Source organism: Rhineura floridana, chromosome 3, assembly GCF_030035675.1.
Source record: "Rhineura floridana isolate rRhiFlo1 chromosome 3, rRhiFlo1.hap2, whole genome shotgun sequence".
Classification (NCBI taxonomy): Eukaryota; Metazoa; Chordata; class Lepidosauria; order Squamata; family Rhineuridae; genus Rhineura; species Rhineura floridana.
This window is the reverse complement of record NC_084482.1, coordinates 199,957,363-199,974,295: the sequence shown is the minus strand read 5'-3', so window position 1 is coordinate 199,974,295 and position 16,933 is coordinate 199,957,363. Positions and strand designations below refer to the sequence as shown.

The window sequence follows — 16,933 nt, the reverse complement described above, 5'->3', positions numbered from 1 at the left end:
AGCTCTACTTTCATTGCCAGAATGCTTTTGAATGCCCATTGCCGGGAATCACAAAAGGAGAGAATTGCTATTGTGCTCAGGTCCTACTTGTGGATTTCCCCTTGAACCATCCGGTTGGCCAATGTGAGAACAAGATGCTAGACTAGATGGGCCACTGGCCTGATGCAGCAGGCTCTTCTTATGTTCTATGTATGTTCTGTGTTTCACTGGTGCATTACTACTGAATTATGGCCTCTGGATACCCAATCAAATTAACAATAGCAACAACAGGCAATTGCCTATGCCAGCTTCCTTCTAAGGAGAAGAATCCAAATCCACCCAGAATCAGGATATGAGGTTATTTTATTGTGGAAAGCAAGAAAGGGCCGAGACACAGAGAAAGAAAAGCTACAGAACGTTTGCTTAAGGTTACAAACCCTAGCTTTAAACAGCGCGCGCGCGCGCGCGCACACACACACACACACTCTCTCTCTCTCTGTCTCTCTCTCAACCCCCCGCCACTCATTCATGCGCTCAAGCAGCTGATTGGATGGGTTTGTCGTTGTTTTGCCAGGAGTCTGGTTTCGCTTCAATCACATGATGTGGAAGTGGGGGAAAGTCTGCCGTTCCAATACAACCTAAAAAAAAAGTGGTGCAACATTGAAATGGGCCCTTCCGAAACACCAACACAGGTCTATTTGCAAAACAAAACAAAACAAAGCAGGTCTCCTGTGGTAACCGTGACTGTAAATGAAAAGGCCGGGTGAGAACTGTTGGTGCCGGATCGAGCTGGAAATGAAAGATCCAGCAACGAGAAGATGAGGAAGGAATAGCTGTGGAATGATTGCTGGGCCGGGAAACAAGTGAGGCTGCCCGCTGGTGAGAATGGGAAGTGGGGAGGGGGAGAGAAAGAGGAGAAATGGGTTGGGGGGAGCGTGAGGTAGCTGGTGACAGACACCCGTTGCTCAGAGTGTTGAAAGTGGTTTGAGAGGGGCTTTGATTCTCGGGTGACACATATTTCTTTTATCCCACTGGTGGCGTCTGCTTAAACCGGCTTGGCAGGCATTTATTTATACAAAAGCCTACAAGATCCGTTTAACCCCATCCCCCAGGCCCCAGATGAACTATAATCTCCAGATCCACATAAATAAAAAAATGACGTTCCCAGCGTTTGTAGAAACTGAGATACGAGGCAAAATATTCAGGCTCTTTGATGAGAAACTAGCCTGCTCCCACGCACGCACTTTCAGTGTTTTACTTTGCCCTCTCCCCTGGAAAAAAATCCTGCAGTTGCCCGAGTTACCAGAGGTGAAAATGTGGGAAGAATTAGGAAGCTGTACACACTAGGAGCAATAGATCTCTCTCGCTGTCTTTCTTAAACTACTTTTAGACCTATGATTGTCTTATCTCTAAAATAAATTGCAGAAAAATATTTTGGCACAGATGACAAAGCTGTAATTAGAAGTGGCTCAGAAGGAAGGGGTTTGATCTTTTTGTTTTCCATTACTTTCCACCTCTCAGATCCTTCTTTTCAGCTTAGGGGGATTCTTTTCCCTTCAGTTTGTCTGCCTGTAGTGATAATTAGGGTTGCCATGCTCAGGGCCTGAGACTGATCCTGTATCCTTAGGAGAAGAGAAAGTCAGCCAAGCACAGGTGTTTTTGCAACACTAATGGGAAAAACCACAAGGTGGAATTCTCCCTCCTGCACAACTTTTAAAGATACAGAAGACCTCTTGGTTGCCAGGCCCAGCCTCCCAGAGGTCTTCTGTTTCTTTAAAAGTTGTGCAGGGGGAAGGGAGAATTCCACCTTGTGGTTTTTCCTATTACAGTGTTGCAAGAACACCTGCGCTTGGCTGACTTTCTCTTCTCCTAAAGATACAGGACCAGTCTCAGGCCCTGAGCCTGGCAACCTACTGATAATAGTTTAAATGGTGATAGTAAACTTGGTTTTCAAAGGAGAGTCTCCTTCAGGTGTGCAGAATAATAACTAAATAAAGGAAAAATCCAAAAATATCTTGGAAAGTACTGACTATACCCTCAACACCATTAAATTTTAAGGGCAGGTGAACATCAGTTGTGGGGCAAGGAAAAGTGCTGAAGTGCAGGTGTGAAATTGGCCTGGTTGAAATTCTAACAGCTTATAGTACCCTGAACAAGTCCTTTTAAGGGTTCTGATCCCTTTGAAACTTCCTCTGATCCTTATGAATCCTAAGATAAAAAATAATAATAGCAATAATCAAGTTTGGGTTTTTTTGGTTTAAAAAATGAGGTGCTGGTACTCATACCTTGTCAAAAGTGCCATGTGCCAGCACAAAATGGTTTCCATGGGCAGCAAAAACAAGAGATGTCAGTACTAGTTCCAGTGAGTACCATGACAAAAAAGTACTGGTAATAATACACACGCAAACGCATACACACATATCAAAATGATAATGATTGTATAGCAATAAAAAATTAAAACCACAGGGTTTCTTCATATACTGCAAACTTGAGGCACACCTTGATCAGCTTTATAAAGCTGAGTCCATTATTTTACAAGACGTTCAATGTACACTTTCATACTTACACAGTAGTTTTTTTAAAATTGTATTAAATCTTATATTAAAGGAAGAGCAGGGATTTTATAAATATTTCCTCAGCCTGAGAGCTGGCCTTGATAAAAAAAGGTGTTGGTTCTAAGACACCCAGAGAGCCAGCCTTACATTAAACCCCACACTGTACTCAGCCAGCAACACAGTTTAAACGGCTTGGTTCTCAACTGCCATACAGTTATAAAACAACAAATGCCTTGGAATGGAACTGGTACCATTTATGCCTTCTGAAGTGGCTTGCGTTGACTTTGTTGCCTTCTTCTCTTATGCTTTTCTTGTCTCATCGGAGGATAACCCATATAATTTTACCCACAATCCTCAGTCTTGTTTTTTCATTGTCCATTTCTGACTGCAAACCCTCTGTCTCTCTCTTTTCTTTTTAAAGGACATAGTCTTGGCTGAAGACCTGTGTTACATTGCTCTCATCGCTTTTCCAGTCTTCAAAGGTTACAGCACAACATTCAAGATTGTCACTAGATGCCCAGTTCCTTGGAAAATGTAAATGGCTGCAACAGGGATGACTCAGGTATGAGAATGGAGGCTGAGTTGACCCAAGATATTTGGCATTCTGAGGCAGAACAGTGAATGGCATCTTCCCACCACCCCCACCCTGGTCAAGGTGTATAGTAACTAAGGACAACATCTCTACTGGGAGAGAGTGCAATTTATTGTGGCATCTGAGGCTGGGAATCAGGCAAGGGCTGTAGCTCAATGGCAGAACATCTACCTTGTACGCAGAAGGTCCCAGGTTCAATCCCTGGCATCTCAAGGTAAAGGCTGGGAATATCCCTTGCTTAAAACCCTAGAGACCCACAAGAAAGGGGCTGGCTTGTGCAGCTCTGGCAAGCTGAGCAGGCCCTAGCCAGCTGGGGAGGACTAGCCTCGGAGGTTGGCAATGGTAAACCCCCTCTGAACACCGCTTACCATGAACACCCTATTCATAGGGTCACCATAAGTCGGGATCGACTTGAAGGCAGTCCAAATCAGTATAGACAATACTGAGCTAGAGGGACCAATGGTCTGATTTAGTATAAGGTGGCTTCTTGTGTTCCTAAAATCCCGCAAGCGCATCTCCCCTTCCCTGGCAGTAAAAAAGCAGAATAATAAATGATATGACCATTTGCTGCCCTCCTGTGACACCCCAGATGTTGGCCATGAGGCAGCTGCCTCCCTCTGCTTCATGGTAACATCAGCCCTGGATGGAGGGTTTCTTTTGAGGTAATGCAAAAGAGAGTATGTGGGTCTTCTGTTGGAGGCCCCATTAGTGGGCCAGGTGGGCTGCACTCTTGACTACTGGAAGACTTGTAAAAATGTAAAGACAATAGTAAAGGCAGTAAACATTGTTTAAAGTTAAGGGGCAGGGGGAAACACAGGTGCTGGAAATTGTTGACAGACTAATAAATTTTAGCAACCCCAAGAACTGTGCATGATATCGAATTGAAGGTTTTCTGATGACCTAGTGAGTGATCTAAATTAGCATGTTTATTTTACTTATATTTAGTCAACAAAGCTAGAAGTAGTACCCCATGTGATTTGTTTTTTTGGCCCCAATGCACCATTATTTATTTATAAATAAATAAATAATTTATTTATTAAATTTATATCCCACTCTTCCTCCCAGAAGGAGCGCAGGGCGGTAATAGGCAATAAAACACTAAAAACCGTCTATAAAATACATTTAAAACATCTTTAAAACATCTTTAAAATCTTTTTAAAATCTTTAAAAATAATTCCAACACAGATGCAGACTGGGATAAGGTCTCTACTTAAAAGGCTTGTTGAAAGAGGAAGGTCTTCAGTAGGCATCGAAAAGATAACAGAGATGGTGCCTGTCTAATATTTAAGGGGAGTGAATTCCAAAGTGTTGGTGCCACTACACTACAGGTCCACTTCCTATGTTGTGCGGAACAGACCTTCTGATGAGATGGTGTCTGCAGTTGCAGAGTGCAGTGACCAACTGGGAACATAAGGGGCAAGATGATCTTTCAGGTATTTTTCTTTAACTCTTTGAGGAGGGAAATTAATGTTCATTTAATATGCTTTATATGTGATATTATGTAGATATTTTTATTGGAATACTATTAAACTTTAAAGCCAATACCCTGCAGATGGGGGCAGAGGGCTGACAGCATGGATACCTTAAGGGCTTCTTGAGCCCTTATATCCCAGCTATTGATCACTGAGGTCATCCAGAGGAGCACTGTTAGTTGTTCCCTGTTTTAGAGAGGCCTGACTCAGGCAAGTAGTGTCAACGGTCCCATGCTGTAGAAACTCTCTTCCAGCAAAGATGCAGCAGGCGCCCCCTCGCTTCTGACTATCACGTGTCTCTTGAAGTCCTTTTTATACTGACTGGCCTAGTCATTTTAATTTTTTTTAAAAAATTAGCCAGTCATTTTTGTGATTATTATTGTTTTTATAGTGTTTTATGTTTTATCGTATTGTTGTACAACACCTTGATATTTTACATGAAATGGTGGCATATAAATAAAAAAGGTAAAGGTGTCCCTGCACTTATAGTGCGAGTTGTTTCCAACTCTTAGGGTGATGTCTTGCGACGTTTACTAGGCAGACTGTATATATGGGGTGGGATTGCCAGTTCCTTCCCCGGCCTTTCTTTACCCCCCAGCATATGCCGGGTACTCATTTTACCGACCACGGATGGATGGAAGGCTGAGTGGACCTTGACCCCTTTTGCCGGAGATTCGACTTCCTCCTTCCATTGGAATAGAACTCCGGCCATGAGCAGAGCTTCGGCTGCGTTACTGCTGCTTACCACTCTGCGCCACGGAGGGTCTTTGGCATATAAATACTTTTATAATAAAACCTGGGAAACTGCCTTTATAGCAGGTCAGACAGTTCGTCCACTCACCCCAGTGTTGCTTGCTCTGACTGGCAGCTTAAGAACATAAGAAGAGCCCTGCAGGATGAGACCAAGGGCCTATGTCGTCCAACGTCCTATTTCTCACAGTCCTGCCAGCCACATCTGGCCTATCCTCCTCTTCAGGATCTCAGGCATAGGCCTTCCCCATCATTTTCTACTGGATCCTTTTAACTAGAAATGCCAGGGGTTGAACCTGGGACCTTCTGTATGCAAAGCAGATGCTCTACCATTGAACTATGGCCCCTCCCTTAGAGTTCTTAGTTCACATCTCTACTCAAGGTCACTCTGTCTCACTTGTGGTTAATGATACAGGCTTACCTTGAAAGGATTGGTGTAAACATTACTGACATAACACATGTAAAGCATCCTGAGGGCTTGTGACACATCTTGTTTTATTTTTTCCCAGGATCTAGTGACTTTTGAAGATGTGGCCCTATATTTCACGGAAGGGCAGTGGGCTCTGCTTGATCTGAATCAAAGAGCTTTGTACTGGGAAGTCATGCAAGAGAATTATGATAATGTAGCCTCCTTAGGTAAGGATTCCTTTGTTTTGATATCTGGATCACTTCTGAACAGAGATTATACCAGCTAAACAGATTAGCGTGCCTCCCAAAACTTGAAAGGGGAAAAAAGAGAAACCTTCCTGAATTTTGAATGGACAGATCCCCTGTCAGCATGGACCACCTTTAGATGAAGCTGTCCACTTATACTCATGAATCCTTTTGGGAATATAGGAAGCTGCCTTGTACTGAGTCAGACCATTGGTACATCTATCTCAGTATTGTCTGCCATGATTGGCAGTAGCTCTCCAGGACTTCAGATGGGCAGTCTCCGAAGACCTACCTGGAGATACTGGGGGTTAAACCTGGGACCTTCTGCCTGCAAGGCAGATGCTCTACCAGTGAGCTTCAGCCCTTCCTTGAGGTCCACTGTCTTCCACTAAAGCCAGGGGAACCTCAGGGCCAGATATGGTCCTGCATGAGTCTCTATCCAGCCCTTGAGACTCTGCCTAGGCCATGCACACACCCCCACCATTCCCCTCACTGGCCCTCCTTTATAGAGCTTCTATATAGGCTTGTTCAGTCTGATTATCAGCACATGGCTTTGTACTTAAGGCCCTAAATTGCACCTGGTTACTTCTATTTTTTAAAAAAAATATCCTTGAACAGGATTTCCACTTGTCAAACCTGATTTGATCTCCTGGCTTGAGCAACATCGTTGGTCTCCAGATCGGCTAGTGTTGGAGGAAATGGAGGTTCCATCAGAACATAGCATTGGTGAGGAAACAAAAAACACAACATACAAGAATTAAATATTTGTGCTAAAATGCTAGAGATTTGTACAAAACCTAGTTCTCCTCTTATCTGGGCCAGAAAGTCAGTCTTTACCTCTGAATCCCAATTTTCTTACACTGTTCTCCTTACCAGGGTTTCCAGATGTGATAATAAAGCTGGAACAAGACGATGAGCCATGGGACGTGCAATATCGGGAATCTGATACCTTCCCAGGTACCAAGATCTACCTTTCTTTATATCACTGGATTTTTGCACAACAAATGAGCAGCTGTTGGTCATTTGTTGCATGACATCCAGACATTTCCCCTCAAGGTAACAGTTCTGCTGTGGGGGTAGCACATTTCCCCAACACTCTTACTGCAATATTGTTTTGTTGAAACACATTTTTCTGAAGCTTGCATATTATTATTATTATTATTATTATTATTATTATTATTATTGAGTGCTACCAATATTAGCAGGATGTTAGTGTTGTCACACTATCTTGTGAATATTACTGTTTATTTTTAAAAATATAGACGCCCCTTCATATATAAAATATCAAGGTGTTATACAACAAAACAAAATACTAGAAAAACAATACAGAATAATAATCATAAAAATGCCTGGCTCATCTTGCAAGAGATGAAGCAACTGAATAGGCCTGTGGCATAAAAAGGTCTTGAAGAACTATGTAAAGGGTTGCAGCAAGGATGCCCCTGCCAAGTCTCTGCTGAAGGGAATTCCCCAGCATGGGATTGGCAACACTGAATGCCTGATTTCAACTTATTTTTTTATTTACAAAAATATTTATATATCACCATTCATTAAAAAAATCAAAACTGTTTACATCATATATAAATACATGATAAAGCCATATAAACATTTAAAATCAGAAATGTTACCTAACTACTGCAGGAAGATATCTTCTCAATTGCCTGCATAAGCCTGGTGACACAGAAAAAATTTCAGCAGGCTTTTAAAAGCCGGAACAGAAGGTGCCTGTTGAATCTCTGTTGGCAGAGCATTCCACAGGACTGGGCCTGTGACATTAAAGGATCGATTTCTTGTTGTTGTCAAATGAGCCTTGCCAACTCGGGGGATGACAAGTGACACTGCTGCAGATGATCTCAGTGATCGAGCTGGGATATAAGGGTTCAGGCCATCCCTGAGGTATCCTGGACCTAAGTTGTTCGAGGCTTGGCAAATTAATACAGAGACCTTGAGTTTGGCTCGGTACTTCAGATCACTCAGGCTCCAGAAACATAAGAGACAACTAAGTGCTCTTCTAGATGATTTCAGTGATTACTGGGATTAATACGTACATATATTTAATCAGTAACACAGAGTGTTTTTTTGCATGTCATTTTTCCTCACTGTTTTTTATATATATATATTTCCTTTACACCCTACTTAGAATAATATATATCTTGCTAACTGTTAGTCTGTTGCAGCAACATTAACAGATTCTTGTAGTGCTTTAAAAACCCGCGAATATATTATGGCTTAAGCTTTCATGGATTACATGCATCTGATGAGGAGGACTCTAGTCCAATAAAGCCTAAACCAAAATTAATTTATTGCGCTTTAAGATGCCTGAAAACTCTTAGCCCGTCGCAGCAAAAAACAACAAACATGGCTACCTCTCTGGAAACTGGAAGAGGTTTGACAGATCCCACTCCCAAAGGGGTAATAGAGGAAGAGGCAAAAGTAACGAGAGGAAGAGCATGCAGTTATTTCATTTGCATATATTTTAGGCTTAGTTGCTATAAGGCAAGGGTGGAATGAGAGTAGATCAGGATCTTCTGGTAGATCTCTGGGTGATTTGCCGCAGTTCACCAAGGATTTTTTACTTCTGGTTGTTTGGCAATAGCATTTTTTTTAAAAAAAATTGACTGAATGATTTTCCACCGTTCGAAGTGTCCAAAATTGATTCGTCCAGCCATAGTTGACTAAACCGACCATGTCATCTTAAGAATGAACACGAGAGGAGCCCTGCTGGATGTATTATCCAGTCCAGCATCCTGATCTCACAGTGCCCAACCAGGTGCCCTAATGGGAAGCCTGCAGGCAGGACCTGAGTGCAACAGCCACTCTCTCTATTTGTCTTGTCTCTTTTCTCGTGATTCATGGTTTTGTGACACTTTAATAAAGCAAGAGCAGGAACGGGAGTCATCGGTCCCAGATCAGCGTAGATCTGAGGAAAGAGCAAACCGAGTGGGCAACCAGTTGGGTGAGGAAGTGGTTCATCTGACTTGGGGGGCGACTGTTCAGGACCAGTTCACAGGAAGTGAACCACAAAGTGGTTAGATTGTTGGACTGTGACCTGGGAGATCAGGGTTTGAATTCCCCACTCAGCTATGAAGCTTGTTGGGTGACCTTGGGCCAGTCACTGTCTCTCAGCCTAACCTACCTCACAGGGTTGTTGTGAGGATAAAATAGGGAGGGGGGAATCATGTACACCACCTTGAGTTCCTTGGAGGAAAGGTGGTATATAGGTGTAATAAATAAATAAATTTGCCCATCTACCCCCTGGTAGAACCTGGGACTTTCTGCATATAAAGCATGTGTGGTCTACCACTGCCCTATGCCCCCCCACCCCAAATTACCAGAACATAAGAAGAGCCCTGCTGGATCAGGCCAAAGATCAATCATAGTCCAGCATGCCGTTCTCACAGTGGCCAACCAGATGCCTAAGGGAAGCCCATAGTCAGGACCTGAGCGCAACAGCAGTGCTGTCCCTTCTGGCTGGTTAAGGTGTTGGACTATGACCCTGGAGACCATGGTTTGAATCCCCACACAGCCATGAAACTCACTGGGTGACCTTGGGCCAGTCACTACCTCTCAGCCTTATGAAAACCCTATTCATAGGGTTGCCATAAGTTGGAATCGACTTGAAGGCAGTACACACATTTCCAGCAGCTGGTAGAATTTTGGAGGTTCACTCTTACTTTCCACAGATAAACACACCTACACACCTACACTGGCTTGCTCCTGTGGGGAACCACAATCTCTTACTTTGGCCAAAGTGCTCAGGAAGCCTGGAAGCAGCCAGAGCCTCTCTCAGGTGGTGTCTGACCTGGCTGGAGAGTTTTGTCCAAAGTTATCTGCCCCATGATGGCACAATAAGGAAGGAGTTGGTGCTGCCTTCCAGTTTGAGGCCTAGGCCACATTCACACCATACATTTATTGCACTATAATTCCACTTTAAACAGCCATGGCTTTCCTGAAAGAATCCTGGGAAGTGTAGTTTGTGAAAGATGCTGAGAGTTGTTTGGAGACCCCTCTTCACCTCATAGAGCTACATTTCCCTGAGTGGTTTAACAATCAGTCCCTCTTTCCAGAGAACTCTTGAGAATTGTAGCCCTGTGAGAAGAATAGGGGTCTCCTAACAACTCTTGGCACCCTTTACAAACTAGAATTCCCCGGATTATTTTGGGGGAAGCCATGACTGTTTGAAGTGGAATAATAGTGGAATAAATGTCAGGTGTGAATGTGGTCCCAAAGGGCCTACTATTGTCCTCTGAAGCTCAACACATTAACCTCATTTACATATCACAGGAAGCCATAAACCATGGGTCACCAGCACAATGCCCTCAGGTGCACATGCACCCACAGAGGCCTTCCCTGGCACTTGCAGGCCCCACCCTCACACTCCTCCCCATGATAAAGATAGATGTGAAAGAAACTTTCTGTTGTAGCCAGTAGAAGGGTTTTTTTAAGCCTAATTGTGGCATGAAGGAAGAAAATGGGGTGGGGTTGCAGCTGGGGAGGAGAGAGTTTAACTCTCCGCTTGCTGAAAACACACACGCATACACTACAATTCGGCTTGAAAGAAGTCTCCTATTATTTGCATTAGATCGTTTCTTTCAAGCCTAATTTCAGCAAAGGGAGGCAAGGGTTAACCCAGCTGTGACACACAACACCAAAATTGAAGATTGCTCTTTTTTTCCAACGTGATCACTGTTCTAATAAGAACAAGAAAGTTTGGTGTTAAAAAAAAGTTACATTGTCACACACCTCACCTCCTCCTCTTTCCTCTGACTCAGAGTTTCCTGCTGTGATAATAAAGGTGGAACCAGGGGTCCCAGATCTCAAAGCACCTGTGGCAAGTGCGACTGCTTTGGATTTCCACTCAGGTAAGGAGTGGGTTTGGGTAGCTCATGGTCCACAATCCATATATTTTGAATCTCGTTTGATTGCCATTTTTCAAGGTCAATGATAGCAATTGGTGTAATTATAAGAAGACGGAGACTCTATCTTATGGGAACGTAGGAAGCTATCTGATGTGGAGTCGTATCCTTGGCCCATCCAGCTGAGTAATTTGTCTACACTAACTGGCAGCGGCTGTCCAGATTTTCTGACAGGGTTCCCTCCTAGTCATACCAGGAGATGCCAGACGTTGCTCAGGGCAGCAGAAAGTCAGGGGAAAGGACTTTCCCCAGTTCCCCATTCTCCCTGCAACCCCTGTGCCCCCTCCCCCCAAAACTGTTCCAGAGGGCTTGAGAAGGAGGGATCAGTGACAATTGCCCCCTCCGTTCATTGATGGGATCCTCTGCTGGATTTTAGTCATGTCCGTAAGTGGAAAGAACTCTTCCATTCATGGAAACCTAGTTAACAAGCAATCTCTCTTCCCAGAGAACTCTAGAAATTGTAGCTCTATGGGGGGAATAGAAATCTCCTTTCAGAGCCCCTTAACAAATTACAGTTCCTAGGATTCTTTGGGGGAAGCCATGACTGTTAAAGTTGTGCTTTGAATAGATGGTACGGATGTAGCCTCTATGAATGTGGGGGCCACAGACCAGATGGTGACGAGGTCCCACCCTAACCAAACCTAGTTCACTTGCCCTGACATGGGCGTTGCTTGATCCTCAGAACGTCTCCAGATTAGGTGGAAGGTCTGAAAGAGAAAGACAAGTGAGAGGGATCATAAAACCTGTTCCTTTTTGATGAAGGAACTTCTTGTGTCATAATTCTTCCTTTCTTTGAATAGGCAGCAGGTATGAGGAAAAAGAAGAAGAAGAAGAGAGTCTTCTACCAGAAGGCCCTAATCTAGTGGCAGTGAATAAAATATCCTCAAGAACTACCGAAGGGAGTATCTCCCAGTATCCATATATTTCTGAGACCCAAGACAGAGCAGAGATGCACCAAAGAGATCCCCCAGGGGAGAGATCAGGAAAGACTTTACCTTGTTGGATAGGTAACATAAGTGAAACCAAAATCGAAAAGAAAATTCATACGTATGGGAGAACTCATCAAAAAGCAGAGAAACATTATAAACAGTTAGACTGTGAGAAGAGATTGAATGGGAGATACAGCCTGAATTCCCACAGTAAAGGCCACAAAGGAGAAAAATCACATACTTGTTCAGTCTGTGGTAAAAGTTTCAAGTGGCAAAGTAACTTGACTATCCACGAAAGAATCCACACAGGAGAGAGGCCATATACATGCTCAATCTGTGGCAAAAGCTTCAGTAAAAGATCATACCATGCTATGCACGAGAGAATGCACACACAAGAAAAAACATATACTTGTTCAGTGTGTAATAAAAGTTTTGTTCATAAAGTCAGCCTTGTGAGACACGAACAGGTTCACACAGGAGAGACACCATATAAATGCTCAACCTGTGGGAAGGGTTTTAGTCAGAAATGTAATCTTCTTTCACATGAAAGAATCCACACAGAAGAAAGGCCTTATCCATGCTCATTCTGTGGCAAAAGTTTTAAACGAAGATCAAACCTCAACAGTCATAAAATAAGCCATATGGGAATAAAAACAAATATGTGCACGATCTGCGGCAAAAGCTTCAGTCATAGATCAAACCTTATTAGCCATGAAAGAACCCATACAGGAGAAAAACCATACTCATGCACAATCTGTGATAAAAGTTTCACTGACAGAACACATCTTATTAAACATGAGAGAACTCATACAGGTGAGAAACCTTATATGTGTGCAGTCTGCGGGAATAGCTTTAGCCACAGATCAAATCTTATTAGCCATGAAAGAACCCACACTGGAGAAAAACCATACCCATGCTCAGTTTGTGGTAAAAGCTTCACAGATAGAGCTTATCTTCTTAAACACCAGAGAACTCATACAGGAGAGAAACCATTCAAATGTTCTCTCTGTGGAAAGAGCTTTAGTCGTAAGGATTACCTTATCAGACACAAGATAATTCATACAGGAGAGAAACCATACATGTGCTCAGTCTGTGGAAAGAGTTTCATGTGGAAAAGTTATTTGTCTATCCATGAAAGAATCCATAGAGGAGAGAAACCATATACATGCTCTTTCTGTGGAAAAAGCTTCCGTGAAAAATCATACTACATTGTACATGAGCAAATGCACACAGCAGAAAAAAAACATACTTGTTCAGTCTGTAGTAAAAGCTTTGTTCATAAAGTAAGCCTTATTAGACATCAACAAGTCCATTCAGGTGAGACACCATATAAATGCTTAGTCTGTGGGAAAGGCTTCAGTCAAAAATGTAGCCTTATTTCACACACAAAAATTCACACAGAAGAAAGACCTTACACATGCTCATCCTGTGGTAAAAGCTTCAAAAGAAGATCAAACCTCACCACTCATGAAAGAATCCATATAGGAGAAACTCCCTATATGTGCTCAGTCTGTGGTAAAAGCTTCAGTTGTAAAGCACACCTTCTTGGACATGAGAGAACACATACAGGGGAGAAACCATATTCATGCTCAGTTTGTGGAAAAACCTTTAGTAATAAGTCACAGGTAGTTATACATGAGAGAATTCATACAGGAGAAAAACCATATACTTGTTCAATCTGTGGGAAAAAGTTCAAGCACAGAACAAGCTATACCGAGCATCAGAAAATCCACACAGAAGAAAAACCATACATATGCTCAGTGTGTGGTAGAAACTTCAGTCGTAAGGAGCACCTGATTATCCACGAGCGAATCCACACAGGAGAGAAGCCATATTCATGCTCAGCCTGTGGGAAAAGCTTCAAGCAGAAATCAAGCCTTACTTCACATGAGAGAAGCCACTTGGCTGAAAAGCCACACCCATGTTCCATCTGTGGTAAAAGTTTCAGGAATAAACCATACCTGAAGAGACATGAGAAAATCCACACAAGATAAAGAACCCATGAGGATGAAAATCCATGTATGTGCTCTATCAGAGGTAAAAACTTTAGTGGGTAAAAACAATTAAAATCCATGCAGGAGATCAACCATATGAATAATGAGTGTGAAAAGCTTATGAAGGAGCTTCTCTTGCTGATCAGACCTTATTTAAATATCAGAAACGTGAGTGAGAGAGAGCGGGGGCAATGGGGGAATCGCAGGATAAAGAAAAAGTGAAGGCATAATTTTTAGTGACCCAGAAATCCATGCTAGAGGCAGAAATAACACATCTGATATTTAATAATATATTGGTTGGACTCCCCCGCCCCGCCCAGTAATCGACAGTGTTGTTGCGCATACATCGATTTCAAACTTTTCTAGGACTTTTATTGCCTAGCTCCATTTCATAGTCTAAAGACTAACTGACATTCCCATCGGCAACCAATTTATTTATTGTTTTTTAAACACATTAATCAGTAGTGAATTCCAGAGTGTTTGTTTTTTAATCTTAATGCATCCCTGTGTGAGGTGCATGAAAGAACATTTGCTTTCGCTGCCATTGTGTCACATATAATGCATTAAATAAAGCATTTTAGAAACTTAATTCTGTTACTCGGGTGATCTGGACCCTACATGGTAAGGCAGTAATGTTTTAGAATCTATGATAGTGAAAGTGTGGGTCTAGCTCAGTGATTCCCAAACTTTCTCCCCCACGGACCACTTGAAAATTGCCAATGGTCTTGGTGGAGCACTTAATGATTTTTCTGCCTGCTCTAGCAAGTGTAATGCACTGTGCTAGATGCTGTGTGATTTTTAATAGAATTTTAATTGCTTTTAATTCTTATATTGTATTTTATTGTATTACAATATGCATTCTGGGTAAGAAATAAAAGAAGCTATAAGAATTCAGCTAAAAATAAATATGAATAATTAATGCAGACGTGCCATGGACCACCTGAGTGAAGCTGGCAGACAACTGATGGTCCACAGACCACAATTTGGGAACCCCTGGCCTGGGTCATATTTTGCCCCCGCAGCCTGCCATTCATAGCAGTCTGGCTGCCCCCTCCAAACAGAGTGACATGCACTAACCTCAGGCAGCCCCCACTCCCCTGCCTTCTTACTTAGGCTGAGTACGCAAGCAGTTTTTGAAACATAGAGGGGATGTTTTTTCAGAGTGCGATTTGTAACGTTGCATTTGTACACACCTTCATGTGATAACGTCATGTGAAACGGCAGCTACTGTCCATGTTGTCTGTACACATGGGTGGGTGTGTTTCCCCTCAATTAGTGTTTCCACATAGCATTTTTAAATTTATTTTTTGCAGTCTGCTGAAAAAGAGGGGCTGGAAACTGATGTATTGATATACAGGGGTATGTATTGGTATACACAGGGCCGGAGCCAAAGGGTGGCCAGGTTGGGCCCTTGACAAGGGTCACAGAGGCCCCTGAGGGGCCCCTCCATAGTGTGGAAGAGTAGCTCTCCCCTTCTGTGATCCACAGCAGGGTAGCTGCCGTGGATTGCAGAGAGGAAGTTTGCAAGCCCGTTCGCTCGATCCAACTACCTGTCTCTTCCAGTTGCATGCACTGTGCGTGCAGGGCTGCCATTAACCAAGATGGCGGCCAAGGTTTCCCTAAGGAGGTTCGTTCTGTACAATATAGGAAACAGAGCTTTAGTGTGGCAGCACCTACCCTGTGGAATTCCCTCTCCTTAAATATTAGGCAGACGCCATCTCTGCTATCTTTTCGGCGCCTTTTGAAAACTTTCCTCTTTCAACAAGCCTTTTAAGTTGAGACCTATCCCAGGCTGCGTCTGTGTTAGAATTGTTTTTAATATGGCTTTTTATATCTTTAACCCTTTTTAAAAAGATGTATTAAAGTTTTTTTTAATGTTTTTAACGTTTTGATTTAATGTATTTTAAGGTCTTTTTATGATGTTTTAAAGTGCTTTTAGTGTTTCTGTTTGCCACCCTGGGCTCCTGCTGGACGGATGGGCAGGGTATAAATAAAATAATTAATTAATTAATTAATTAATAAGGTGCTGATGCCCCTGCTGCCATCTTGGTTAATGGCAGCCCTGCACGCATAGAGTGCACAGCCACAAAAGACAGGAGAGACAGGTAGGTGGAGCAAGTGAATGGGTGGGCAGCTTGCAAGCTCCCTCCCTGCGATCCGCAGCAGGGTATGTGCGTGTATGTGTGCTGGGGCCTGGGCCAAGCTGGGGCCCAATGGCCCCAGCATGCCTGGCGCTGGCCCTGGGTATACAGAGGCAGCTAAGTTACTGTACTGCTTCCTATTTTGCCTATTTCATTCCTAGACAAACATGTTGAGGGAGAGCACCACAGCCCTGCAACACCAGTAGGCCTGCCCCAATAGGAGGTGGCTTGAGAAAGCGCTCTCTGTGGACTCATGTATGCAATGAGTGCTTGAGAAGTGCATTCTCAGCACAAATTGGATCATAACCATTCCAGCAGAATGCACTTTAGATCAGCAAAGACAATGGGCGATGATGTTGTGTGTACAGCACCCCAAAAGGGTGCATCAAGCACTGAACTCATTATCACACAGCATGCACATGCCCTTACAATCAGTAGTGTTGGCTGTTGGCTTCCTCCTCCTTAGTCTCAGCATTGCCAGTGTAGAACTGAGCAAGGAGGAGGATGGGGGCAAAAGCTAGGATTGGCTGGGTCTGCCTCTCATTGGCTCTGGCTCCACGTTCTGTTGGCCTCTCTGCCTTCCACCCTCCTAGTCCCAATGGGCACCAGCCTCCACTAGTTGCATGGAACCAAGCCACTCAAGCTGCCCTGAAAACCAGAAGAAACCTTTTCACTTTGTGCACATGGGGAGGAGAGGCTGGCAAAGGGTCAAAAAGAAAGCGGAGGCTGGGGGTTGATAGGCCAAACCTACACATTACACACAACTTGGGGATGTTGGAAGGAATGCAACTCATATCAACCTCTCCCTTTTGTCCTGTTTGTGCTCTGACATCAAATTGTTAAGCTTCGCCCATTCTCCTTGGCTGCTACTGGCAGGGAAACTCAAAGTGACATCATGTCATGGAGAGCCAACTCAAACGACATTTTTCTGCCGAAGGCAGAACAGAAAAT

The 16,933-nt window shown here is 43.3% G+C and overlaps 1 protein-coding gene across 6 annotated transcripts; it reads left to right on the top strand.

Annotated features, from left to right (window-relative positions):
* Window positions 1-652: 652 nt before the first annotated feature.
* Window positions 653-15,501, top strand: LOC133381077 (zinc finger protein 271-like). 6 transcript variants are annotated; one of them, XM_061619580.1, is made up of 8 exons: window positions 653-858; window positions 2,956-3,096; window positions 4,455-4,559; window positions 5,858-5,984; window positions 6,621-6,728; window positions 6,879-6,959; window positions 10,775-10,864; window positions 11,719-15,007. In XM_061619580.1, exons 3-8 carry the CDS (start codon window positions 4,548-4,550, stop codon window positions 13,839-13,841), a joined length of 2,541 nt encoding a protein of 846 aa, XP_061475564.1. In that variant the 5' UTR covers window positions 653-858; window positions 2,956-3,096; window positions 4,455-4,547; the 3' UTR covers window positions 13,842-15,007. The 6 variants fall into 6 exon arrangements, with proteins under 6 accessions (XP_061475564.1, XP_061475565.1, XP_061475563.1 ...); XM_061619581.1 differs by having other exon boundaries at window positions 4,416-4,559; XM_061619579.1 differs by lacking the exon at window positions 4,455-4,559 and having other exon boundaries at window positions 653-842.
* Window positions 15,502-16,933: the final 1,432 nt, after the last annotated feature.

What these genes read in the sequence shown, in the direction of transcription:
- LOC133381077 (XM_061619579.1), top strand. Translation starts at nt 3,073, where the DNA reads ATGGCTGCAACAGGGATGACTCAG. An exon ending in TGATAATGTAGCCTCCTTAG is followed by an intron (nt 5,985 to 6,620) that starts GTAAGGATTCCT and finishes ATCCTTGAACAG; the next exon opens with GATTTCCACTTGTCAAACCT. An exon ending in GGAATCTGATACCTTCCCAG is followed by an intron (nt 6,960 to 10,774) that starts GTACCAAGATCT and finishes CCTCTGACTCAG; the next exon opens with AGTTTCCTGCTGTGATAATA.